We start from the raw sequence: 18,596 nt of genomic DNA, 5'->3' as shown, positions 1-18,596 counted from the left end.
TCTGTGAGCCCCATCCAGTGAGCGCCACAGGAGCTAGTGAGGCGTGAGGCTGCTGCTCTCTGCAGGCCTCAGAGGATGCCAGCCTGGACATCCAAACCTGGCGACAGCTTCCGGTGAGTGTGGGCTGCCAGGGACCTCCACCCCCTCTTATCCCTGTCTTCACAACCACATTGAGAGAGGGATGGGCAAGAAAAGCCAGAACCTGGGACTGGTGGAGGAGGGCAGAGGTGGAGAGCCCTGGGGAGAGTCTTTCTATTGTCCAAAGCTGGAAGGAGACCCCCAGGGCGGAGGGCTGTGGCACAGAAGTGAGTTTCTCTGGACTGGAATGGGGGTGCATGGAGATACAGGAGAACCCCTGGCTGGAGCCCCAGCAGTGAGATACTTTGTCTATAGGTGGAGGGGCAGGTGGCTGCTGGGTTTGGAAGGCAGGTCACCTGTCCAAGGGGAGACAATGCCCCTCTTCCCTACCAAGCTTTCCAGTTGGCTTGTGGGTAAAATGAGACTACTGAAGTAACAGAGCAAATCCTGGCTGGGGCTGGGACGAGCCAGGCCTCAGCTCCCCTGGCTTCTGGCTATAATGTGGGTTTGTCCTCAATGTTTTAATGACAGTAATCATCACTGATTATCAAGAGATAGGAACATATTGCAGGGTGAGAGGGGAAATGAACTCATACAGGCCCACTCTGCAGCCAGCATCTGTCCCACAGGGTGTATGTTCCATTTGTTCAGAGACCCTCATGGACAGAATGGGACACTGGTCCCCACACACCTCTGGGCACACATTGGCTGCCTGGCTCTGGCACTCACTTACACCCCTTCCCCTGCCTTCACTAGGTCCTGAGGGAGAAAACAGCTCTCCGGAGGAGCCTTCCTGAAGTCTCAGGTGGGACCCATCAGTATTTGCCCCTCACCCTTCACAGCCCCTGAAGGAGGGGGAGACTCAGGGTACCCTCCCCTCCTGGTTCCACCACCTGAGCAGGGCACTAGGTGGGGGTGGCTGCCCCAGCCTCTGTTTCTCCTTGCAGTTCTCCATCCTCTGGACTACAGTCCCAGCCACTTCCTCTTGCTCTTCCCCTTCTCCCAGCAGAGGCGGTGGTGATGGGCGCTGGTGGCCCCCAGCGGGGTGTGGGTCCCCCAGATGGTGGCTGGGGCTGGGTGGTGCTGGGCGCCTGCTTCGTGGTCACCGGCTTCGCCTACGGCTTTCCCAAGGCCGTCAGCGTCTTCTACCGCGCGCTCATGCGCGACTTCGGTGCTGGATACAGTGACACGGCCTGGGTGTCCTCCATCATGCTGGCCATGCTCTATGGCACGGGTCAGTGCCCCTCTCAGTCCCTGTGCCTCCCTGGGGACCCCAGATTTGGAAGTTGGGATGGGAACCAGGATATACGGGTCTCCTGAGCATCCCTGGGCCCTGGGTAGGCATAGGCATGGCCTCCTTCCTGTGGAACCGGGGTACCAGAAAGAGGAGAGGAGAAGGCAGAGAATGGGTAGCGATCAGACACGAAGTTCGGCCCAGGTGACTGACCTGGCCAGCGGGGGTGGGGGTGGGGGTGGGGGATGGGTATGCCATTCCTGCCAACAGACCTACACCCCCTATTTTACGGGTGGGAAAACTGATCTAAAGTAACTCCCCGCAGCCCTAGCCACCATGGAGGGGGGGCATGCACTGGATACTGGAGGGCGAGCAGCGGTGTTGGGGGAGCCTGTGGGAGGACCTCAGGCAGAGTGGATGGGATTCCAGGCTGTGCCAAGTGTGGAGTCTGTCACCATAAAGAGTGGAAGCCTCCCCTTTCTGCTTTGGTTCCGGATTGTCAAGGGGGCTCTGGGACATGATGAATTCCCCCACCCAGCCCCCACCCCTCCTAGCCCAGTCAAGCTGAGTGACCTTGGCCAGACACTGCGCTCTCTGGGTCTCTGAATGGGGGTGGGGGAGGGAGTGTGACAGCATCCTTTCGAGGCCGTCTTCTACGAATCAGAAGTGCAAAGCCTGGTGTGCATCCTCTGGAGGGAAGATGGGTCCAGCCCGGGTGGTGACCCTGCCTCGCCCACAGGCCCCGTGTCCAGCATCCTTGTGACACGCTTTGGCTGTCGCCCGGTGATGCTGGCGGGCGGGCTACTGGCTTCGGCGGGCATGATCCTAGCTTCCTTCGCCACGCGGCTCCTGGAGCTGTACCTGACGGCTGGGGTGCTCACAGGTGAGGGCCCACTGCTCTTCTCTCCTGTGGGGGTGGGGCTGCGGGTCGGTAGTCCTTGCTGCAAGTCCTCCTGTCCTCGAAGTCCCCCGGGTCCGCCCGCCCCGTTGGGGCTGATCCCTCCCTCCTGTGGCGCTGGGGAGGAGGAGCGCCCCGGGGACCGCGCCCAGCGCCACCTCGCCCGCCTGCAGGCCTCGGCCTGGCCCTCAACTTCCAGCCGTCGCTCATCATGCTGGGACTGTACTTCGAGCGGCGGCGGCCTCTGGCCAACGGGCTGGCGGCGGCGGGCAGCCCCGTGTTCCTGTCCGCGCTGTCGCCGCTCGCTCAGGTGCTACTGGAGCGCTATGGCTGGCGCGGCGGCTTCCTGCTGTTCGGCGGCCTCCTGCTGCACTGCTGCGCGTGCGGAGCCGTCATGCGGCCACCGCCCTGTGCGCGCGGGCGGCGCGCACCGCCACGCGAGGACAGCGCAGAGGACAGCGCGGGGGACGCTCCCGGGGAGGCGGAGGCGGAGGCGGGCGGTGCCGGCCCGAGCCAGCGCGGGGCGCCCCCTGGCGGCCATGCCCGCCGCCGCCTGCTGGACGTGGCTGTGTGCGCCGACCGCGCCTTCGCAGTGTACGTCGTCACCAAGTTCCTGATGGCGCTCGGGCTCTTCGTGCCCGCCATCCTGCTGGTGAACTACGCCAAGGACTCGGGCGTGCCTGACGCCGAGGCCGCCTTCCTGCTGTCCATCGTGGGCTTCGTGGACATTGTGGCGAGGCCGGCCTGTGGTGCCCTGGCGGGCCTGGCACGCCTGCGACCGCATGTCCCCTACCTCTTCAGCCTGGCGCTGCTAGCCAACGGGCTCACGGACTTGAGCAGCGCGCATGCGCGCTCCTATGGCACCCTCGTCGCCTTCTGCATCGCCTTCGGCCTCTCCTACGGCATGGTGGGCGCACTGCAGTTCGAGGTGCTCATGGCGACTGTGGGCGCGCCCCGCTTCCCCAGTGCGCTGGGCTTGGTGCTGCTCGTGGAGGCCGTGGCTGTGCTCATCGGACCGCCCACTGCCGGTGCGCCCCTCAGGAGGAGCGGGTGACAAGACCTAGAGCCCTTTAGTCTGAGGGGAGCCCCTCCCTGTCCCAGATGGACTTCCATATATGAAGAAAGGCAGAGACAACCGGGTGGGTGGACTCTCCTTCCTGACCAGTTAGTTCCCGCTCTGAGCAGCTTGGGGTGAGGGGTAACAGAAAAGCCAGTTGACCCAAATGCTTGTCCTCATTTTGCAATGGGGAAACTGAGGCACAGTTGCAGTCCCAGAGTTAGAACCATTAGAGCCACGACCTACCCATGCTAAACAGCCACACCTTGAGAGAATGTGTCTGGATGCTTTAAGTCCCAGAGTGTGTGGGAAATGAGGAAGGACATTGTCTTTGGGAGTCAGCCCAGGGGCCAGGAGCAGAGCAAAGGTGCTCAGTAGGCAGCTGAGCACTCTCAGTTCCTCTGGCTTAGGAGACCACCATTTTGAGGGTGGCCAGACCAGGACTCTGGTCCTGCCAGAGCCCACAGGGTAGGGTACAGCATGAATAGGTCTGTGGGTTGTTGGGGGACAGTGGCCTTATACAAGTGAACTAAAGATTGAAAAGCTGGAGATGGGGGACATTGGGGTCTTCCTGGGTTGTAGAGTTATTGTGAAACAGCAGGAGCCCACCTGTGGGCAAGAGAAGCTCCAGGCAGGATGCAGGGAGGCCACTGTTGCTGGGGCCCTGGCTGCAGCTGAGATAGGGTTAGCTGCTTCACCTGTGGGCACTCTTACCCACCCAAAGGCTCAGGAACCCGCCTGCCATGTCTTGTGACCCTGGAATGGCTGGGCAGGGACAGCGATGTTGGGGAGTGCTGCTCAGAGGAGTTTGGGTGAGGCAGCTGGCTCAGGGAACACTAGGAAACTTTCTGAAGGCCATCACCTTGTATGGACGGCTACAAGAAATGCCCTAGAGAAACCCCACATTAGGGGAAAATATTTGCAGTTAAGATTTTCCTGCCTGTAGCATGAGCCCCTGAGTTCAAACCCAAGTATCGCCAAAAAAAAAAAAAAAAAGATTTTCCAGCTGAGCTGGGGCATGGCTCAAGTAGTAGGGACCTGTCTGGTAAGTGTGTGATCCTGAGTTCAAACCCCAGTACTGAAAAAAATTGGGGGGACTGCAATGTAGCTCAAGGGTAGAGCACGTTTTAGCACACACAAGGTCCTGGGTTCAATCCCTCCACCAAGAAAAGTGACAGAAGCAAGGGAGGAAGGAAGGTTGTGACAGAAATAGAACAAGCCCTGTTTCTGAAGCACAGATCGGACCCTGGCTGTATTAATGAAAGTTCAGTCTGGGGGGCACATGGCCCCTAGGAGGGACTGGGAGGCTGGGGCACTGGACCACATCCTTCAAAACAAGGTTGCTGTGTGAAAAGAGCAAGAGTTGGAGAGCCCCAGGGGAGCAGGGCAAAGCCAAGGTCCCCTCCCCACTGCCACCCATAACACCCGCAGCTGGGCAAGCCACAGGACACTGTAGGGCTTGAATCAGGGTGCAGGGGGGCGGGGGAAGGCCTTGTATACTGCTGCACCGAAAGCCCCATACTGCTTTCGAAACAGGTCCAAAGAGGAGAGATGGCAGAGGAAATACAGAGTTTTGCACTTTAAGACAGAAATAAAAACAGGCGTGGGTGGGGGGATGTCAGGTGTGTGTCACTGGTGAGCCCCACCAAATCAGCAGCACTGTCCCTATGTTTACAGGGAGAGGGGTGAAGGGGGACCCTGGCAGGCCCTGACTTCCCATCCCCTACCCCAGGCCGCCTAGTGGACGCACTGAAAAACTACCAGATCATCTTCTACCTGGCTGGCTCAGAGGTGGCGGTGGCCGGAGTCTTCATGGCGGTTGCTACCTACTGTTGCCTGCGCCGTTCTCAAGATGCCCCGTCCAGCCCGGCCACTGAGGGTGGGTCCAGCGACACTGAAAACGCTGAGGCCGAGGCAGACTCTGGGCCACTACCTGCCAGCACCAAGGAGTCCAGTAGCCTTGAGGCCCTAGAGGTGCTAAGTCCCCGAGCTGGGTCCCTGGAACCAGAGGTGGAGGCAGAACCTGAGCCAGTGTAGCACACTGGATGGATGGCCTGTGGCCTTGGGAGCACGGCTTCCCCTCTGAGGGCCTGGCACGCTGGGAGACCAAACTCTGAGGTCGTCCCCAGGGCACATCCAGGCTGCAATTGATCCCTTTAGTGTCCCAGGATCTTCTTCCTATCTGCCAGGCCCTGTCCCTTGCAGTGAAGCTGCTGTGGACTGACAGGAACTCAAGTTCATAAAACTCAGCTGAAGTCAAGTTCTGTCCCCATGCCTTCAAGGCTCCGGCTGCCATGATGGGGGAGGGGGAGGACGGAGATGGAGAGAGTAGGGGAGTTATGAGGGTTTTCCCCAGACTCAAGCTACCGGAGCTGGGAAAGGAAGTATCAGAGGTGAAAGGGTGGGGGCACTTCCCAGATGGCTATACAACGGGCTGTTGGCTGTCATCTGCATGAGAAAGCACAGACCCTGGGTCAGTCCTGTGCCTACTCAGCACTGAAGGACAGCAAATTCAGGAGAGCATGTGGGAACCAAGGGCTCAACAACACACCTCTGGCCCTGCTGCCTGCCACCAGGAGAACTAACCCCTCACTGTCCTGAGAGCATCCTCCCCCCTCCAGAGGGTGCACTTGGGGGTCCTATAGCCAGGGACCTGTCACTTTTTGCTCTCACTGTATTCCTGAAGACACCACTGTGGCTTTGTGGGTCAGCGCTGGCCCTGGCACCTACTTGCCCCCCATAGGGAGTGCTAGGGGTTATTACCGCCATGTAGCCCAAGCTGGCCTCAAACTTGAGATCCTTCTGCCTCAGCATCCCAAGTACAGGGATTACAGGTGTCATCACAATGCCTGGCTCTTGTACTTTGACCCTGGCTGACCTCTCTGTCTCACTCCTGGTTCCTTCTAACAAGAGCCCCTCAGCAGAGCCCATCCCATCAGTGATCCTTGCCACCCACTGTTCCCAGCTGGGCCTCCTTTTCCATCTGGGCTGCAGGAAGTCTCGAAGCTCTGCCAATGCCTGGCCATCTTCTCTTTGTCCGTAGTTCCCCCACACCACCACATCTTCTTTGTCCCTGGTTCCCCCACACCACCAATGGACTGCACTCTAACAAACACTCCAGGAGCACTTAACTCTGGGCTACACTCTGTTCTAAGCCCTTTGCAAATGTTAACCCATTTAATTCTAACAGCCAAGTGACGTGGGTGCCACTGCTATCCACACTTCAAATGGGGATACTGAGGCATGGTGAGGTTAGAGACCAGTCTAGGATCACAGAGGCCACAGGTGGATACCAAGCAGTAGGTTCTGGTCTTGACCTTCATGCTGGCTGCCCCCTTCACAGAGGTGGTGTGGTCTGAAGGCTCTGCGGGGGACCCACATGTACTCCTGGTGACAGACAGCCCAACCCTCCCTCCTTGCCCTTCTGTCTGAGAAGCCTGTCTGGGTTTCTGCTGCGACCTGCCTGCTCAGAGCTGCTGAGCAGAAACTTGCTTCTCCATTTGGATCCTGGCACCTCTCCCCACCCCAGTTCTCAGGACTGTATCCACTGTCCTAACAAGGACACTTTAGAGGGAAAGGGCCACTATTATTAAGTACACTAGGGCCACAGGTGTGTGCTGTACCTGGCCAGACAACGCAGGACGTGTGGCCACCCTGTTCTGCCACTTTGCAGTCACAGCCTAAGTGTGGCATCTCCCTGAGCCTCCCGCCACAGCCCTGGGCAGAACAGGTGCACATGGACTTAAGTCTCCCACCCCCACCTGAGGCCTCAGGTCACCCTGACCCAGTGTCTGTCCTGCCCTTCTTCAGCTAAAGTTTATTTCATGTCCAGGAGCACAAGAGGCCAAAGGTGAGGGAGAAAGCGGCGGGGCGGGTGACGGCCAAGGCTGTGGAACCCGGCAGGCCTGACTTCAGATACCCTCTGTTCCCTATGCCTATCGGTTTGAGAAAGAGGCTTCTCGGAGGCTGGTGTCCCCAGTGGCTGGGGAAACACTGTGCCCGGCCTCCTGGTGAGGGTGGCAGCAGAGGGGGAGTTCCGAGCCACCGAAAAGAGCCCGTCTGTCTGGGTTTGTTTATTCAATACAGGTCCAGTGCCCAGCCCTCTCCAGAAGTGGCTGAGTCAGGGAACAAAATAAATAAAGGCCACCGAGGTGTGCATGAGATGGTGGCCCCAGCCTGGGCTGTCCACCTGGCCCCCACTCCCAGCAGGCTAGGGGGGCCAGCAGAGATGCCCGCAGGAACAGGTCTGGATTTCCTGCCACCTCCAGCCCCTCTTCCTTTCTGCCCTGTCCTTCCTGAGGCAGGTCCAGAGGCCAAGCTCCCTCTAGCTGGGGAGGTGGGAAGGAAGAGTGGGGGCTAGTGTCCAAGGCCCAGGCTGTGGGCCTGGCCTGGCGCCTTTCCCCGGCAGGAACCCGGATTTGCTGTGCGAGGACAGAGGAGCAGGGAGGCAGGCGCCTCAGCCGTGCCAGCAGGCCTTTATGCGCCCGGGTGCGCGGCCCCGCCCCGTACCCACTGCGGACCTCCCGCTGCCCTACCCCCCATCCACCCACGGGGCGCTCAGGAGTCACACCAACTTCCACCCTTATCCAGGGGCCCAGCAGCTCCCCGCGCATCCCTGGACGGCTCCTGGGCCGCTGAGTCCTCTTCCTCCTCTTCATCCTCGCCATCTATGAACTCGCCCTGGTTGGGGCCATAGGCCAGAGTGGTGTGTGCCAGGTCCACCTCGATGGGGAAGACGTCGGCATCACGCAGCACCGCGTAGCAGTCGTTGTAGTACTTGGACATGGTGGACACAAAGCGCTGCAACTGGAACACGATGTCCTGGACTGGGGCAGGAGGGTGGGGGACACAGGTCCAGTGACTGTGGCTACCTGCCTTGTGGGGACAACCCCAATTACCCGGCACCGGCATTCCCACTCGGGCACCTCCCAGGCGCCGGACCCTGGGATGACGCAGACCAGGCTGCCTAGGCCCCCTGGCTCCAGCGCGAACGGATCATGAAGCCACACCTGGGGCTGCCAGGCCAGGACCCGGGGAGGTGGGTGCGTTCCAGGCAGCCTGGGACCTCAGGAAGACTTCACCTCTCTGGGCCTGTTTTCCTGTCTCCAACAGGTAAGAGGTGGCCCATACTAAGGGCAATGAAAGGCTGGACTAGCTAGCTGTGAGCCCGCGGCTGGCGGGCACCCACCCCAGCGCTCACCGTGCTTCTGGTCCAGCAGCTCCATCTTCTCGAGCACGTCCTTGCGCATCTGGGAGAAGCGCGCGCGCGCCTCCTGGCGGCAGCGCAGGATCAAGCGGTATTCGTAGTTGCCAGTGCTCACTCGGTACAGGGGCTCCCCTAGAGCCTGGGGCAGGGCGAGCACGTTAGGGAGCCAGGGCAGAATGGGGGGCCCTCTCCGGCACAGATGGGCACAGCAGGAGGGCTGCAGGGTGAAGCCCACACCACACTGCACCCCTCAGAGCTACAACGGGCTCCTCTGTTCTGAGATGCTAGTGACTGTTAGAAGCACTGAGCTTTGGAGGCAGAAAAATCAACAATGAAAACCCAAGCCCTGCCACACTGAATAAATGAACACTGGTCATAAGATATCCCGACAGCAAAAACAATATAAATTTTAAAGTTAAAGCACCACTCCTGAATGACAGCCATTAGCTTTTCCCAGCAGGAGCCTCACAGCAAGCTAGCCAACACCCAGAGGCCCAAAGAGGCTGGGGGTGGAGGGACAACTTCAAACTATAGGAACAAAAGTTTAGCCAGGTCAGGTCCTTAGTTCAGGCCTGTAATCCCAGCTACTCAAGAGATAGAGATTGGGAAGATCACGGTTCAAGGCCAGTCTGGGCAAAGTGAGCTCCATCTCAACCAATAAGCAGGGTGTGGTGGTTCATACCTGTCATCCCAGCTATGCAGGAGACATAAATAGGTGGATCATAACTTTCTCAATGAAACCCCAGCAGCACAGCAACTAAGAGATAGCATAGATAAATGGGACCTCATAAAACTAAAAAGCTTCTGTTCATCAAAAGAAATGGTCTCTAAACTGAAGAGAACACCCACAGAGTGGGAGAAAATATTTGCCAATTATACATCAGACAAAGGACTGATAACCAGAATATACAGGGAACTTAAAAAACTAAATTCTCCCAAAACTAATGAACCAATAAAGAAATGGGCATGTGAACTAAACAGAACTTTCTCAAAAGAAGAAATTCAAATGGCCAGAAAACACATGAAAAAATGCTCACCATCTCTAGCAATAAAGGAAATGCAAATTAAAACCACACTAAGATTCCACCTCACCCCTGTTAGAATAGCCATCATCAGCAACACCACCAACAACAGGTGTTGGCGAGGATGCGGGGAAAAAGGAACCCTCTTACACTGTTGGTGGGGATGTAGACTAGTACAACCACTCTGGAAAAAAATTTGGAGGCTACTTAAAAAGCTGGACATCGATCTACCATTTGATCCAGCAATACCACTCTTGGGGATATACCCAAAAGACTGTTACTCCAGAGGCACCTGCACATCCATGTTTATTGCGGCACTATTCACAATAGCCAAGTTATGGAAACAGCCAAGATGTCCCAGCACTGACGAATGGATTAAGAAAATGTGGTATCTATACACAATGGAATTTTATGCAGCCATGAAGAAGAACGAAATGTTATCATTCGCTGGTAAATGGATGGAATTGGAGAACATCATTCTGAGTGAGGTTAGCCTGGCTCAAAAGACCAAAAATCGTATGTTCTCCCTCATATGTGGACATTAGATCAAGGGCAAACACAACAAGGGGATTGGACTATGAGCACATGATAAAAGCGAGAGCACACAAGGGAGGGGTGAGGATAGGTAAGACACCTAAAAAACTAGCTAGCATTTGTTGCCCTTAATGCAGAGAAACTAAAGCAGATACCTTAAAGCAACTGAGGCCAATAGGAAAAGGGGACCAGGAACTAGAGAAAAGGTTAGATTAAAAAGAATTAACCTAGAAGGTAACACCCATGCACAGGAAATCAATGTGAGTCAATGCCCTGTATAGCTATCCTTATCTCAACCAGCAAAACCCCTTGTTCCTTCCTATTATTGCTTATACTCTCTCTACAACAAAATTAGAGATAAGGGCAAAATAGTTTCTGCTGGGTATTGAGGGGGTGGGGGGGAGAGGGAGGGGGTGGAGTGGGTGGTAAGGGAGGGGGTGGGGGCAGGGGGGAGAAATAAACCAAGCCTTGTATGCACATATGAATAATAAAAGAAAAATGAAAAAAAAAAAATAGGTGGATCATGATCCAGGCAAAAAATGCAAGCCACATTTGAAAAGTGGCTCAAGTGGTAGAGCACCTGCCTGGCAAGGGAGAGGCTGAGTTCAAACCCAAGCCCCTCAGGTCTCCCAAGGCTGGCCCATCCACCTGCTCCCTCTGCAAGGGTCTCCATCCCTTGCAGACCCAGGCCCTTCTGGGGCATTATGAGAAACTGGGGAAGGTGTGAGAGTCTTCCCAAGCCTGTGCTACACCTGGGCCAGCCCCTAACCCTTTAGTACTCACAATGCAGCTGTACTCCTCATCGTCCATCTCCTTCACTTTTAGGCAGTATGACTGTGAAACAGGAGAGGCCAGGCAGTCAGAGCAGCTAAGTCTCCCGGACACCCATCCTAATGTCCCCAGCTGTCCCCAGGCCATACTATGCTCCCAGGCTACATAAGAAGCATGGGGGTCCATCCAGAGAACAGCAGCCATGCCAGGCACTGAGACCACCTGGGAGAGGCTCTGGGCAGGTGCGCAGGGAGGCCTGGGGAGGGGGCAGCAGGTGAGCAAGGGCACTCATCTGGGAGGGTGGGACGGCCTAAGGACTTAGTCAGTCCAAAGGTGTCTGAATTCAACTCCCAAGAGATGCTCTGGGGATGAGGGGGTGTGGCTCAGTGGTATAGTACTTGCCTAGCATACACAAGACCCTAGGTTCCATCCCAAGCACAGTAAAAGACAAATACAAATAAAAATTTTTAAAGAGAGAAAAAAAGGTTCCATGGTCAAAGGAATTTGGGAAGTCCCTTGAAGACACTGCATGTGGGCCAGTTCAAGGCACTGAGAAGTCCCACAGCAAAGGGTGCTTGGCTTGCCCAACAGTATTTTCTCAACTCTTTTGACCACAGAATGATTATTTAAAATAAAACTCGTTAAGATTCCTTGACACCCACTTTAAGCAACCTAGACCTAGTCTAACCCATGTTAAAGGCGACAAAACCCCCAATAGGTTGTAGTAGTGCAGAGTAAGAACCCTGCCTGCCCTGGCTCTAGGCTTCCCAAGGCCCCTCCATGTGGGAGAGCAGGGCCTACACTATACTGGACTCCCCAGCCAGGCCTTCGATCCCAGAGCCCCAATCAAACACGTCAGGTCTGGCCACATCCAGCCTGCCATGGTCTGGTTGCTATGGCAGGGCAAGCCTCCAGGGTGGGTTCAGCCCAGCAGGCCGGCCACCTGCAAACCGCTCACCAGGTATTCAAACTTCACGTCCAGGTACTTCTTGATGGTGAGGCGTGTGTCGGGGATGGCTTTGTTGAGGTATGTGTTCAGGTCCGTCAGCATCTGGGAGGTGGTGGGGGGTTGGGGGGAGGCACACTTAGGTAAGGGGTGGCCAAGGCGACCAAGAATGGTAACTGCTGTGTCCCCTTTAGTAGCTTCAAGCTGTCAGCCAAAGGCACCCCCTGATGGTCTTGTTGCTGTCAAGGTTAGAGGACTAAGCCCAGGCCAAGGGCAAACTGTGACTCTGGCAGAACAGAGCGCAAACTGGTCTCGAGGTCAACCCTGAGGTTTACTGACGACTGGCTAAGAGGTGACCAAGCTGGAGCCTAATCCCTAGCATCTGACTCTAGCATAGGATGGGGCCTGCACACCATGCTGCCCCTCCCACCACACCACCCTCCCCACCTCCACAAGCTGAACACACACCATTTGTGCAGTGGGACCCACCGGCTTGATCGTTTTCAGGAGCCGAATGCCAAACTTCTCAATGCTGCGGTGAGCATCAGCGAACTTCACAAAAGCCTCGCTTGCTGCTGGCTGGGGCTCCCGCACCCCAATCACAGAGAACACGTCCCCAAAGGCTGCATGACAAGTTTGCCTTGAAGGCTGCCCCTACTTGACCCCCTAATGGAGAAGCCAGGGGTTTGCCGGGGAGCAGGGCAAGGAGCCTGGCAGGCTAGAAGACAAAGTCTATGTGGAGCCTCCACCCAAAGGGGGAAGACAAGGTCTGATGTGGTCTACCTGAAGGGAGCCACTTTACATCTTCTACAGCCTGAGGGAACTGGCTTCGTGAGACCTGAGGAGGGTGTCTGAGCAGAGCGCCAGTCGCTTGAGTTCCAATGCCCAGCTCTGCCTTAAGAGCTCTAGGACCATTTCCTATCTGGCTTCTACCCCTACCTATAAATGGGGCCACCTGCGGCTGTCCTGCTCACAGGATTTGTGGGAAATGAGACCTCACAAGTAAGAAAGGGCCTATGCGCACTGTATGCAGCAGTGCAAGAAGACAGGTTGGGGTCCCCAAATGCTCTCCTGGCCTGTTATTCCTCCACCCTGGTATCTGGCTGAAGGTCAGAACTATGGGTCAGGCTCAGCATGGGTGTGAACCTGGCCATACACTCACTGTACAGGGACCACTGAGCCCAGAGAGGGACAGCAATTTGCCTGGGGCCACGCAGCAGGTTTGGGGATACCATTACCCCGGTGGGTCTGTGACAGCTCATAAAAGGCCCGAAGGAGGCTCTTGGTGTGCTCTGTCATTCCTGTGGGAGAGACCCAAGTGACACATGGAGGTATAAAGGACCACACTGGCCCCTCAAACTCCCAGCCCACCTGAGGTCCTCACTGGGTACCAGGTCCACTGGCTCTTCCCACAGCCTCACCAGGGCCCAGGGGTGAAGGCTGAGCCAGCTACACTGTGATGCCCCATCGGACAGACAACCAGGACTCTGTGATGCAAGTGGACAAGGTCTCCTCATGCTTATTGGAAAATCCTAGGATTTTCTAGGCTGGCCTTCTGCCCATACTACCACCCTCTTTGGAGCAGGGCTCCCCAGGATACAGCCAGCACCAGGCACTTCCAGGCCAAGGTCCCTACCCACCTTTGTACAACTCAGCAGTCCGTTCCAGCTCCTCCAGCCTTTTCACAAGCCCATCTGTGGAGATTGAAAACATGTGAGCCCACTCAGCTCTGCAAGCTAAGGATAAGAAGAGTGGCCAGAGGAGGGCCACGGCCAGCACTGGGGCTGGAATAAGAGGGAGAGGCGGCCCTCAGAGAGTCAGGGGTGTGTGGAGGGGTGACACCTTAGGGCCAGCTGGGCTCCAAGGTGATTCATCAGTAGCTGAGCTCACCCACGAGAGGAGCTGGGGCCAGGCAGGCTACCTCAGGATGTTGGATACTCCCGACCCCCACCAGTTGAGGCCAACCCAGGGGCAGATGAGCAATGTCACAGACCCTTCCCAAAGTCGTAAGTATGCGATAGTGGGCCAGACCTGTGGGTGGCTCCCCACACTTCTAACACAGCCTGCTGAGGGTCAGGGAGGCTGGGAGTCAGATATGGGCAGGAGAGAGGATGTGTTGACAATGGCTAAGGCAGGCTGTGCAGTAGCCATAGTGAGCACACAGTGGCCATGAAGGGAAAGCAGGATTTGGGGAAGGACTTGGAGGAAGAGCTCACACTGGAGGCAGGACTTGTCACAGCCATCAGCTTCATAAGAGTTTTACTGAGCATCTGCTTGGGGCCCACCATGTAAGCCCAAGGGATGACCATGGTGAACAAGCTCCAAGTCCAGCCTTTAGGGTTCCCCAGCAGGGGAGCCAGGGCAGTGGCTGGTTAGTAACCAGAGCATCACAGGGGAGGGGAAGGGGTAGATGCCTCACCTCAGGGACTCACAATGGGAGGAAGCTGGTTGCCAGGGATGGCAAGCATTCCAGAAAGGGGAGGGGAGTTTCAGGGAGCGAATGAGCCCAGTAAAGGGCCAGCACAGGGAGGAGCCAGTACACACAGGCTTCCTCTGCAGGGCACACTGCCCTCCCTGGGCTCCCCCCAATTCTGGTAGGTCTGCCACCTGGTGAAGACAAGGGACACACATCTGAGGGCAAGGACCCACGATGGTGACTTCTTTACCCAGCCACCTCCAGGGCACAGGGTTTTCAGTAGCTAGCAGCCACAACCTGAGTCACTGTGCTGTGGGCTCAGCTCACTGAAGGCTCCCAGACAGCTCTCAGCCCCTCCTCAGCCTGAGCCCGTGGGCATGAACTACTTAGCCGGTTTTACAAAGAAAACTGAGGAACAGAGAGGTAAAGCAATGTGTCCAAAGCCATAGGGCCAGGGACTGTCTGAGCCAGCCAGTGTGTCTCATTCCTCAGGCTCCTGTGTTGACCTTGGTTGGAGTCTTTTGAATAGAAGGGGAGTAGTGTGGCACAGACTGAGTCTGGGCCTTTCTCTGGGAAGGGAAGATGGCTTTGTGACAGGCCACTGAAGGAGGAAGGGAGCACCTTGGAGGTGTTCAAGAGGCCATTGGACCAGGTCACTGTAATCCTAGTGACTCAGGAGGCAGAGATCAGGAGGATCATGGTTCAAAGCCAGCCCTGGCAAGTAATTCACAAGCCCCTATTTCAAAAAATCTCATCACAAAAATAGGACTGGTGGAGTGGCTCAAGGCATACACCCTGAGTTCAAACACCAGTAACACACACACACACACACACACACACACACACACACACACACACACACACACAAAAAAGAGGCCACTGGCCACCTGACAGCTTCTTCCAGGTCCCGGCTCCCTGGAGACTGAGCACGTGGCCAGCCAGCAGGAAAGGAGCCATATAAGCGCTGCACTGTTGTTTTTAGCTGGGTCATGGGACATCATGACAGCTTCAATTTTAGAAACCCTATTTATGGCTGGGGAAATTGCAAGGTTTGGGGGGAAAAACACAACAGCCAGTTCCAATTTCATCTCAACGCCTGGTAACTACAGTAACAGGATTTATAGGCACCAAGAGGCCAAAAATAGCAGCCACCACTTTTGTACCCTATTTGGAACACGCTCAGACTCCACCCCCACTTCCCCAGCCAATAAAGCCCAGTGTGCCCAGCTGAGCCTACAATTTGTATAGGTATTTCTATCTCCCCACATACACGCAGAGTGCTGCTATTTAAAGCTTGGGCTGGCGAGGGAAGAGCAGGACTGCGTGTTTTATTGGTGTCCCAGGGAGACAATGTGCTGCATGTGTCTGAGGGTGTGTAAATGCGTCTGCACATGGCTTCTCTCTGAGCCTGGACAGCCACCTCCAGGGCCCTGGGCAGGAACCAGAGACAAGGACGACAGCGCCACCTCCTGGAGAAGGGCAGAGTGGAGGTGGGTGTGTTGGGGACGTGCAGGGGCCATGGGTTAGAGGCTGGGACAGCAGCTTCTCAGGCTCACCCTGGCAGGTACCCCCAACTTAGGGAAATGGGAGGCACCTGCCCACCTGAGTCTGTTTCCTCCTGTGATCTGAGGGACCCTTAGCTATAAGGACCCCACTGACAGCCTGGGGTGCTCTCAGGAGGAATTCTCAAGGAATACAGATGGTGACTTGTTGGCCATCCAAGCAGAGGCAGAGCCAGGCTTACGGGACCTGATGGGCAGCTGTGATGTCCTTCTCCCTAGACCTGGGCTCAAGTTCCAGTGGGGTGGGAGGAGGGAACTCACCATTGCACAAGATGGCCCGGCTCAGGCCCAGGGCATCAGCTGTTCCTGAACTCATGTTCTCCACCAGCCGGTGCTTGACCTTCTTCAACACTGGGCCAGAAGAGAAAAACCAGTGAGTGTGCTGCTGGGCCTCAGGCCATCCCTACCCTTAGCCCATCACCACTTCCTGCATGTGGCCAGCAAGGGCTAAGCTGGGTTTTGGTGCTGGAAGTGGTTATGAAGTGAGAAGTGTCCCAGTGGGGAAGGCGCTTGGCCCCTGCCTAACTTGTGCTCCACTTCAGAGGGACTGGCAAGCTGACAGGAGGCCAACATGACATGCCATCACCCAGAGCCCATCACTGCCCAGGGACAGCAATTACTGACAGGTCAGCCAGAGAGAGCCCTTCCTTCCTCTCTTTCTGTCAGGACCTGGGGTAACAGGTACAAGGAGAGGGAAAGGGAAGGGGGAGGGGAGGGTCCAAGGTCCTGGGCTGAGTAGTAGGCATTATCAAGCACCAGTATGACGATATGACCAGGATAGACCTTGGAAGGGGTCCTGGATTGGAACCAAAGGGTTTAAGAGCAAAAGCCTCCAGGGCAGACTCAATCTGCCCTTCACCTCTGTTCTTTGTGGTCTTTGTGGATCACAAAGGTGAAATCTGTGCTCATCTGGCCATGTGCTTGCTAGGGATTACCAGCTGCCCTCTCAGGCCTCAGGCTTTGATCTATAATGCCAGCCAACTGATCCAGAGGACCTGGAAGCTACTGTCCCAACTCTTAAGTCTTTTTTTTTTTTTTTTGAGACAGGGTCTCACTACATAGCTCAGGCCCAGGCTGGCCTTGAATTCACAATTGTTCTGCCTCAGCCTCCCAAGTACTGGGATTACAGATACGTGTCACCTCTCAGCACACTCTCAGTCTTAAAACTTCTACAGAAGCAAGGCCCAGACCCTCTCATAGTACGCAGCATGTCCCAGAATATGCTGTGGGCAGAAGGGTTGGCCTGTGACCCTCTTTCTAATGCCTTAAGGTCCAGGTCAGACTCTGAGTCTGTAGAAGGCAAGAGGAGAGGGGTGTGCAGGTAGCCATGAGACACAGGCTAGGGTTGTGCTGCCCCCACCTTGCTCAGTCATAGTAAGTCCAGAGCTGGCCCACAAATGGTGACCCTAGGACAACAAGATCCCAGAGGAGGTGGCTGGCAGCTTGGAGGTAGGGGAGAATGGACACAAGGAGTGAGAAATCAGGGATAGGGTCCTGCAAACCACCACAGGGAGAGCACCCGGGTCCTCCCAGGCCTTTTTGGGATTGGCTTGGTCAGAAGAAGGCAGAGCCCATAGCCACAAAGCTATGGATGCCACATTCACAAGGGAGGGCTGGGGCTCGTAGGATCACTGGACACCCTGCTCTGGCCCACTTACCGATGTCCAGGGACATGCCCTGTTTAGGATCCGCCTGCAGCTTGTTGTAGTGGATCGTTACCTCCCCCTGCAAGAGCAGCACACAGAGTTGTGATGGAGCCTCCTGGACATCAGGACCCTCTCTGGAGAGCACTTTCTCTTGGTGCTGAGTCACCAAGGAGAAGGGGCAGGGGACCCCCAAAACCCCAATCCAGCAGGGGAGGCTGAAGCAACTCAGGGAATCAGAGTCACGCATTCTAGTGACTGCCCAGAGGAAGTTCTCCTAGGGGAAGCCTCCCAGAAGCCTTCCCCAACCACTCATCCTTGCAATCCCTAATGTCCTTGAACTCAGGACTGAATCTATCCAAATCAAAGAGGATTTAAATGTCAAGTCCTGAGGAGGAACCAAATGAGCTGATGCAGGGGTGGGATATGCACTACTCCCTGGGGACACAGCACAGAGCAGCTGGGGTGCAAAAAAGAGCCCAGGCTCTGGTTCAGCTGTGTGACCAAAGGCAGATCACTTTCTCCTCTAGACATCAGTAAGACGGGGCAGTAAGCCCTGCCTGGTACCCACACTTGAGAGCTGGGAAACCATGCATTCACAAGAGGCACCTGAGGGGCTGGTGTGAGACAGGCCTGGGAGGACAGGAGGGCTCTGGTAAGAGAGATCAGAAGAAAAGGGGGGACTGCTAGAGAAATGGGCACAACCCAATTCAGTGCCAGGATGGCACACTCTTTGCCTGTATTCCATAATCAGCACCTCTACCCAGCAGATAATGCTGGGGACAGTGACACCCTAACTGTAAGGGGCAGCAACCCTTGTTTCCTTCATATACTGGATCTCTGAGACCCAGCCCACGGTTTGTCTCATGGCTGAAGAGGCCCTAGAAGGATGAGGTACAGGCCTGGAAGCCTCTTCTTGGAGACGGAATGAATATAGGATGACTCAGTAGGACGGGGCACTGGGGATAGGCCAGAGAAGTGACTGCCTGAGTGGGAGGGAAGAAGGGGCTCTTTGGGATGCAGCAGATTCCCAAGACATGGAGGATGGAAGTGGGCTGGGAGGCAGAGTGGCTGGCACAGCTGGGATAGGGAACTAAAACATGGGGCCCAGTTTAATTCATGCTGGGGGTGACCCTGCCTCCAGGCCTTGTAAATTATCCTATAGCTTCACACTCCTCACACTGGCTCTTTTGCCATACTGGTTTCCCAGGAGTTCCTAGCAGCCAAAT

The 18,596-nt window shown here is 56.1% G+C and overlaps 2 protein-coding genes across 6 annotated transcripts in view; one reads left to right on the top strand and one right to left on the bottom strand.

Annotated features, from left to right (window-relative positions):
• The first annotated feature begins 1,098 nt into the window (after positions 1-1,098).
• Slc16a8 (solute carrier family 16 member 8) lies at positions 1,099-7,270 on the top strand. Its single transcript, XM_020173289.2, has 4 exons — positions 1,099-1,312; positions 2,052-2,195; positions 2,384-3,238; positions 5,000-7,270. Exons 1-4 carry the CDS (start codon positions 1,099-1,101, stop codon positions 5,302-5,304), a joined length of 1,518 nt encoding a protein of 505 aa, XP_020028878.2. The 3' UTR covers positions 5,305-7,270.
• Positions 7,271-7,325: 55 nt separating this feature from the next.
• The window catches only part of Pick1 (protein interacting with PRKCA 1), a 77,533-nt gene continuing 66,262 nt past the window's right edge, over positions 7,326-18,596 (bottom strand). For 4 of the 5 annotated variants that reach the window (XM_074084462.1, XM_020173600.2, XM_020173582.2 and 1 more), the window contains 9 exons: positions 17,383-17,449; positions 15,986-16,075; positions 13,387-13,440; positions 12,985-13,047; positions 12,236-12,369; positions 11,759-11,851; positions 10,813-10,863; positions 8,468-8,612; positions 7,326-8,093 (listed from right to left, as the gene is read on the bottom strand). In XM_074084462.1, coding sequence (XP_073940563.1) covers positions 7,825-8,093; positions 8,468-8,612; positions 10,813-10,863; positions 11,759-11,851; positions 12,236-12,369; positions 12,985-13,047; positions 13,387-13,440; positions 15,986-16,075; positions 17,383-17,449 — 966 coding nt within the window. In that variant the 3' untranslated portion in view covers positions 7,326-7,824. The remainder of the gene's footprint in view (positions 8,094-8,467; positions 8,613-10,812; positions 10,864-11,758; positions 11,852-12,235; positions 12,370-12,984; positions 13,048-13,386; positions 13,441-15,985; positions 16,076-17,382; positions 17,450-18,596) is intronic. The other variant, XM_074084463.1, reaches the window with a different exon arrangement.

Source organism: Castor canadensis, chromosome 8 (assembly GCF_047511655.1).
Source record: "Castor canadensis chromosome 8, mCasCan1.hap1v2, whole genome shotgun sequence".
Classification (NCBI taxonomy): Eukaryota; Metazoa; Chordata; class Mammalia; order Rodentia; family Castoridae; genus Castor; species Castor canadensis.
This window is presented reverse-complemented; position numbering and strand designations above follow the sequence as displayed.

Coding starts and splice junctions, on each gene's coding strand:
- Slc16a8 (XM_020173289.2), top strand. CDS start 1,099: ATGGGCGCTGGTGGCCCCCAGCGGGGTGTGGGTCCCCCAGATGGTGGC. Junction 1,313..2,051: donor GGCCATGCTCTATGGCACGG/GTCAGTGCCCCT, acceptor CCTCGCCCACAG/GCCCCGTGTCCAGCATCCTT. Junction 2,196..2,383: donor GACGGCTGGGGTGCTCACAG/GTGAGGGCCCAC, acceptor GCCCGCCTGCAG/GCCTCGGCCTGGCCCTCAAC.